At 38.9% G+C, this 7,928-nt stretch overlaps 1 protein-coding gene across 1 annotated transcript; it reads right to left on the reverse strand.

The window, feature by feature from the left end:
* Nucleotides 1-218: 218 nt before the first annotated feature.
* LOC121298702 (free fatty acid receptor 2-like) lies at nucleotides 219-1,688 on the reverse strand. The gene has a single exon (XM_041225898.1). The coding sequence runs from the start codon at nucleotides 1,676-1,678 to the stop codon at nucleotides 704-706; it is 975 nt and encodes a 324-aa protein (XP_041081832.1). The 5' UTR covers nucleotides 1,679-1,688; the 3' UTR covers nucleotides 219-703.
* Nucleotides 1,689-7,928: the final 6,240 nt, after the last annotated feature.

Below are 7,928 nucleotides of genomic sequence, written 5' to 3' on the forward strand. Positions count from 1 at the left end.
CTTTTTATTCTGAATAAACTCCACAAAATCTAATGTCTCCTTTCCAAGGGGTCCTTGAAAGTTACATGCACTCACAAATAATAATGCATCTTCAATATTAACATGGACAAACACTTTAAATACAAAATACATTTCTCTAAAAACAAATGCAATGACACAACCCAGCCTTTTTTTTTAATGTTCTTTTTCTAACATTGCTCTTCTGGAGTTATACAGTAGGGTCTTGCAGTACTACAGCAGCATACAATGAAAAACTTCTTATGCTGGTCGGCTAACATTTTGACAAGTCTCTTTAAATGTCGCTTGACCCTGAGCTCCACAATGGCTGCATTTGCCAATAGCTGCAATTCCTGTTGTAGTGAGGCTTGTACAGTGGCGTTGCAGGGCAAATCGCTGCCTGTAAAAAATGTGTTGGTGGTTGGCAAGGACAGGGTTAATTCCTGTCCCTGCGAGATAAATGTGGGTGTGTGGCTGTGTTTGCACAGGAGAGCATGGTTGTGTTTCTTAATGTTATTTGCCTGGTTTGCATTCAGTTTTGTTCCATCGGAAGTCTGTAATATCATATGAAGATAGAACCTGCTTCCATATTTTCCAATTAAAAAACCCTCTTATGTGAACTAAAAAGGTCTAGGTGTTCTTTTCATGTGAACGGGAACACTGGTTTACTTTTTGTTTCAATGCATTTATCAGTTCTTGCACTTATTCACAGCTTGGTACACTGAACTTCCCCAGAGCTCTCATTTTTCCTGGACCTAAAGGTGTTGGATAAGTATTGGAAGGGGCTCCCCGTGCATTTCTTAATTCCTAGGGTCCTCAGACACGTCCAACAGGACTGCTGGACTGCTGTGGATGAGAAATAGAAAATGATAGGATCTAGGCAGGCATTGAATGTGCTGAAAAGCAATGCCTCGTCTCTCCAGCCTGGACTGCTCCCTTGGATGTACCCGACGATGTGGGAGACGTTATAGGGCGTGAAACAGATCAGGAAGACGGCGAGGGTGGCTAGGACTAAGCCCACAGCCCTGCGCTTTTTCTCCTTGTGCAAGTGAGCAGAAGACATGACAATCCAGGTGAAGCTGCAGTAACAGAAGCAAGTGATAAGCAAGGGTACGCAGAACAGTATGATGCCGAGCTCCAAACGGACAGGTAAGAGGACTGCCAACTGCTGCGGGGTGAAGTTGTCGTAACAAACAGAGAGGTTGGTGGCCGCCTCGCTCCAGTCTCGTCTGAGCTCTGTGATGTAGACGATGCTGCAATGGGTGAACGCACAAACCCACAGGAAGAGACTGACCGCCAAAGCATATGATGGCTTGCGGTGCATTTTGTAGCAGAACGGAAAGGCGACCCCCAGGTATCGATCCACACTGACTGCAGTTAGGAAGAGGATGCTGCTGTAGATGGTGCTGTAGTGGAATAGACCACTCAGAGGACACAGGTAGGCAGGGAGGCTCCAAATGTTGCCGGCGGCCGCCTCGATGGTCTTGAAAGGGAGGAAGGTGAGGAAAAAAAGGTCAGAAAGGGTGAGATTGAAGAGGAAGATGGTGCCGGGGGTGGGTTTGCGGCGCAGTTTCTGGTAGAAGGCATGTAGAGCCAGCAGGTTTGAAGGCCAGCCGGTCAGTAAGGTGACAATGTAGACTGTTAGGTTAAGAGCATTCCCCTTGCTTGTAAACAACGGCATCTTGATGGGAGCAGCATTCCTATAACTGTGCAACAAGAAAAGAGGGATTACAAGTCGTCTTGCCATTTGTGGTAGTTTCTCTTTTCTTTTCTTTAGTTGTGTGCAATTATTTTTTGGGCTCAGCTCACTGCTACCACCTCTGTGCTAACTTGGAAGGGGCAAAGACAAACACATGCTGTCCTCCGAAGCGTGTGCCATCAGCTGCCTGCTTCTTTACACACTACAGACTTGCCATGCAGCTGCCCAGAGCTACAGCGGAAGAGGACAACGTAGCTCTGGGCAGCTTACAGGCAGGCCTGCAGGTGCCTGGCCAGACCACAGGGGTTACTGGTGTGTGGTGAGCTGAGGGCACCCTGGCTGATCTCCAGGCTATTGGGCACATCTGCATGGAGTGCCTTTACTGGTTGCGCCTCTCGGAAGCCCCCCTGATTTCCTTTTTCTAACTTGATTAGGTACGGGAAATAGGGGGGGTGAAGTACTGCAGAGTACTATTTGGAATCTGGAAGCAGAGTCGAGTGAAGCAGTATATTTTCTGTGTAGAAACAATTTGTGTGAATCCCTAGAGATGCCACAGTGAGATTTTTTTTTTTTTTTTTTTTTTTTTTTTTTTATAAATCTGGAAGTGTATTTTGATGTTTCCCCTTTTTCATATTGCACTGGTACAGAATATTGCCTTTGAAATAAACTGTTAGCTATGACTACTTCTCATATATGCACCAGCATCGTTAATCCAATTTCACTTGTCTTAAGAAAACAGCAGGTGCCAGATGAGAGACAGTGTCTAAAACAGGCTGATACAGTTAGCAATGTAATAATAATATATAATAACTCTATTTTTATATAGCACCATTACAGAGGAAGGCTGTGAACTGTGCATTATATGTAGCGTCACTTACAATAGGACATTGATTTAACATCTGATCCGCAGGACGGACCACAAGTTAAGTGACTTGCTCAGGGTCACACACAGCGACCTTCTTGTTACAAGCCCTGGACTTTAACCACTAGACCACACTGCCTCATAGGAATAAAAAATACATACAATTCTTAATACCGCATTTCATTGTAATCCTAGAGCTTTAAAACAGATGTTCTTCCCACTGAGTATCATAAATTAAGTCTCGCAAGACAAATTTAGCCACTGTTTACATTGTCTCTAATGACTGTATATTTACACAGTAGTTACATGTGTGCCATGCCTTTTTGTATATACTTGGAATTGCAGATGGTTGGAAATTGCAAGGCAATGTTTTAAAACCTCATTATTTGTACCATTGCTGTCATATTGCTACATACTGCTTATGCAAGAAATAATGGAGATCATGTTTACATGAATGTTGTCAGAGAGACAAGAATGTGATTCATTCCCTGGCTTTACAGTAAAGAGGCCACAGTAGTTTGTATAGTTGTGTCATTATTTTGCTTCAGAATCAGGAGATAAATCCATGTTACAAATGTTTGTTGAAGCAGAATAAGCAATATACCTCTAATCTTTATTTATTGATTCTTTCACAAATCCAACTGGAAAGTGTGTATCTTGGACATAGATATGTGGATTTGTCAGCAAACTGAATTTCTTATTAGAAACAGAATGTGTGCCCTGTAGTAAAGTAAGGCAAAGTGCAATAAAGCATTGTGAAAGAACGGTAAAGCCTGTGCAAGCATTGTAAAGCCATGAGAGGTATTGTTTAAAAACTTGGCAAACGATGATAAATAAACAGTAAAAAAAATGGGAAAAAGGCTCAAATATTGCACAGATATTTGCTAAAATCATACATGACGAGCTGGGCAAAGTCAAAAACAATAAAAGGTTTGTTTTTTGGTTTTATTAATTACAATTACAAATTTTTAACAACAGAACTATTAACACTAGCCCTTATTTCAACTGAGAGATTATTACAGGTTGATGGTGCTAAATTAGAACATTGTAAGGAACTGTCCAATGGACTTCCTGACAGATGGAATGGCTAGTTATTGAATGTAATGAATAATGATTAGAGGCTGGTCAGACAGGCTGGCATTTGATTTTGTACAGACTTAAAAAGTAATTTGGCGCCAATGAAAGTTTCTAAGTAAGTTTCAATTCATCATACATAACACAATGACGTGTCATGGTCATGGAACCACTGCAATAGAATACCACCAGTGTGTACTGGTTGTGGATGCCGTGGTGTAACTGTATGAGGGTATCATGCTATCAATGGCAGACTCATCTCAGCCTCATCTTGACTCTATTTACAAAGCTTTAGTTTCTGAGTTAATACAATACAGCTTGATATTCCTCAATCAATTGTTTTTTTTTGTTTTTTTTTTAGTTTCATAAATACTTTATTCCTTAAAGCAGACTCTTGAATAAAAGCTTTGTGAACGGGGCTACTGCCATTGAAGAACAATAATATTGGATCACCTTGAATTGTTGGATTTAATTTAAAAAAAAAAACCAACAGATAACAACTATATAAACATAATTTAGATATTTTATTTAACATTATGTAAACAAAGAACTACAATATTCTGCAGTTTTTTGTTAAGCATCTGGAAAACCACAGAGCCATATGTAATCCAATAAGTTAGCATTATTCAGCAGGTTTCTTTGACTTTATGAAGCAAAATTAGTTCATTTCATAGAGTGATGCAAAACTCTGGGCTATAGCTGTATATAAAGATATTTTAGAGTTATGAATTTGATAATTGCCCTTACCTATAAAAATCTTGAATCTCGGGTACAGTGTGAAGATCTGCAGATACCAAAAAGTGTGCTGTAGTCCTCCCTTGTTTATTTGGTTTTGTGGTTCACAAGCTTGATTGCTGGCTTGTCCTTCAGTCCAAGGATTGTGCATGCCACTGCTCCCAGCTCTTGGCTTTGAGCTCCTATAGCTCCGAGGTGCAACGCTGGAGTGTTTTATGTTGGGAAGGACCGCTGTCTCTTTTCACCCTGTGTTTTATTTGCCAAGGAAACATGTGACCTGATAACTGTTTTTTTGTTTTGTTTTGTTTTATTGTTTTACAATTTACTGTGAAATGGAGATTGTTGGGGATGTACCAATCAAAATATTTCAACTTTTGCTTTTCCCAGTAGACCAGTGGTATCATAGACAAGGTATGCAAAATTAAACCTCTGTAACTGCAAATGTCTGAAATTGTCTAAACACTGATTGTCTAACTTGGAAATCTTTTTTGCCCAATATATATATATAAGTACACAATTGTATCAGAAAAGGATTAGGGTTTGGGTTAGTTTAGAGTTTGGGTTAAGGTTAGAAATAGGGTTGTATTATGCAAAACACTGTACACATTAAGTACATTGTAAGTTAACAGTACATAATAGCATTTAATTATGTAATTAACATGTAATAATGTGTAAGTACACATGTATTTACTAAGTAACTACTATTTAAATACACAGTAATTACCAGACATGATGCAGTGTTTCCCACATGTATGGTAGTGCCATTGTCATTATAAAGTATACCATGAATTTCAATTCAATCCTGGGCCTGATTGAACTTATGCTGTGCAACTCAGAGATGCAAAATATTCAGCAAAAATATTTTAAAATGAAAAAAGAGATCAAGTTTGATATTCACTTCTAGCTGCATTCAGTATTGTGTTTAATGGCTGTATATTTGATCAATCTAACACTGCAAGTGCATGAGAGGTGGAAAGTATCATGTGTACCCAATAAATGTACAGAAAATATGTACATATATTTAACCTCATTGAAGTAAAGTTTGCACGTCTCATTCTGCAAACAGACAAGGTTAATTTCCTACATGGCAACAGTTATTAATTTTCCGTGGATTGTTTTATTGCAGACTTGATTAACGTTTAGAACTGAATTCATAACAGTGCTGTAATATTGCTCTGACAGTTAATCTCCGGGGCTGAATAAATGATTTACAGAAGTTTGCATTTCTTTATGGAATAATAACCTTGTATATTGCAGTCACGCAATTACATTGCAGGACAGTAATCTGTCGCATATCTGACTGCGGTGGGGCCAGAGTAAGGGTGGATATGTAAAAAGACGGACAGATGAATACTGTTTTAAACACCATTATACACAGCCATAGCAATTGCTATATTCACACAATTATTGTTTTGAGATTCAGGTTTTATTAGGAAGCTCCTCTAATTCCCTTGTCTAGAAAGATACAGGGTATTAGTGCTTGTGACAGAGTAGCTGTCTGTCGTGTGGGTGCGTGCATTCGCTGCTGAGTGACAGGCAGGAGATCGAGATGGAGGTTGAAGTTGATACGCTTGGCAGGCAAACAAGATTTATTTAGACATAAACACACTGAACAGCTCATGTGACACTATCAGCAATGGCAGTGCACAGAGCACATGCAGCACATTGAACATCATAGACCCCATTAGCATTTATAATGGGCCACCTTTCTCAGTGAACATTAAGCTGTGGGAACACAAAGGACACAGTATATATATATATATATATATATATATATATATATATATATATATATATATATATATATATAAAATAATATAAATACCACCACTATATATCGAGGGCCGCGATATAGCGAGAGATCCATAAAAAACAAATAAGATAGCAAATTAAATACTGTACAACCACTCCCTCATTTTATCGGGTGCAAAAAAACCTGCTTTTTCTAATTTTTCATATAAAAAGCAGCACACCGTTTTAATTCGTACAGCAGAGGGTAATTGCTTCTCATCAACTTCATTCTCCAATTAATTTCATGAGTCTTCCTCTCCTTTCTCAAATGCACAAACCCGCTGCATTGAAATAATCAATTCCCAACAACAACATAGGAGGCTTGTTGCTAGGGAGCTGACATCACTGCCCTGTGGCTTTTGCTAGTGCATTGCTGCCACACGTAAAAAAATAAAAACTGCTTCAGCAAGTAGATATTTTAATCGTAACAGTACAATATTAATGCTATTTTTTTAATTGTTCTGTATATTGTTGTTTGTGATGTGCAGTATATATATATATATATATATATATATATATATATGGGGGCATGGGGTGTTTGAAGGGTCACTTTTTTTTTTATATATATATATATATATATATATATATATATATATATATACACACACAGTGCCGATAGAAAGACTACACTGCCTTTCAAAATTTTTACCTTTTGTTGCCTTATAGCCTGGAATTAAAATGCATTAAAATAGTTTTTTTTTTTTTTTTTTTTTTTTTTTTTTTATCTACACATCCTACCCCACAACTTCCCAGTGAAAAAAAATATTCTAGAAATTTGTAGAAAATGAATTAAAAATAAAAACTGAAATAGCTTGGTTGGATAAGTGTCCAGCCCCTTTGTAATATCAATCCTAAATTAGCTCAGGTGTAACCAATCTCCTTCAAAATCACACACCAAGTTAAGTGGCTCCACCTGTGTTAAATTGTAGTGATTCACATGATTTCAGGATAAATTCAGAAGTTCCTGTAGGTTCTCTCTGCTGGGTAAAATCAAAGACTCAACCATGAGCACCAAGGCGCTTTCAAAAGAACTCCGGGACAAAGTTGTTGAAAGGCACAGATCAGGGAATCGGTATAAAAAAATATCAAAGGCCTTGAATATCTCTTGGAGCATGGTCAAGATGATTATTAAGAAGTGGAAGGTGTATGGCACCACCAAGACCCTGCCTAGATCAGGCCGTCCCTCCAAACTGGATGACCGAGCAAGAAAGAGGCTGATCAGAGAGACTACCAAGAGGCCAATGCCATCTTTGCAAGTGCTCAAGAAAGCCCACCCTGAATCCTGTTTGAAGTATGCAAAAAAAAAAACACTCAGGAGATTCTGTAGCCATGTGACAAAAAGTTTTGTGGTCTGATGAAACTAAAATTGAACTTTTTGGCCTAAAATGCAAAGTGTTATGTTTGGCGCAAACCCACCATGTGTTTGGCGCATGTTGGTGGCAGCATCATGTTATGGGGATGTTTCTCATCAGCAGGGACTGGGGCACTTGTCAGGATAGAAGGAAAAATGAATGGAGCAAAGTACAGAGAAGTCCTTGAGGAAAACCCGATGCCCTCTGCCAGAAAGCTGAAACTGGGATTCAAGTTCACCTTTCAGCATGACAACAACCCAAAGCACACAGCCAAAGCTACACTGGAGTGGCTAAGGAACCAACAAGGTAAATGTCCTTGAGTGGCCCAGTCAGAGCCATGACCTAAATCCAATTGAAAATTTATGGCATGACTTGAAGACTAACACTCCTCAAAGAACTTGACAGAGCTTGAACAGTT

The sequence above is a fragment of the Polyodon spathula genome, chromosome 24, assembly GCF_017654505.1.
Source record: "Polyodon spathula isolate WHYD16114869_AA chromosome 24, ASM1765450v1, whole genome shotgun sequence".
Classification (NCBI taxonomy): Eukaryota; Metazoa; Chordata; class Actinopteri; order Acipenseriformes; family Polyodontidae; genus Polyodon; species Polyodon spathula.

Bases quoted from the DNA above. Each gene is read 5' to 3' on its own strand.
- LOC121298702 (XM_041225898.1), bottom strand. From the start codon at position 1,678: ATGCCGTTGTTTACAAGCAAGGGGAATGCTCTTAACCTAACAGTCTAC.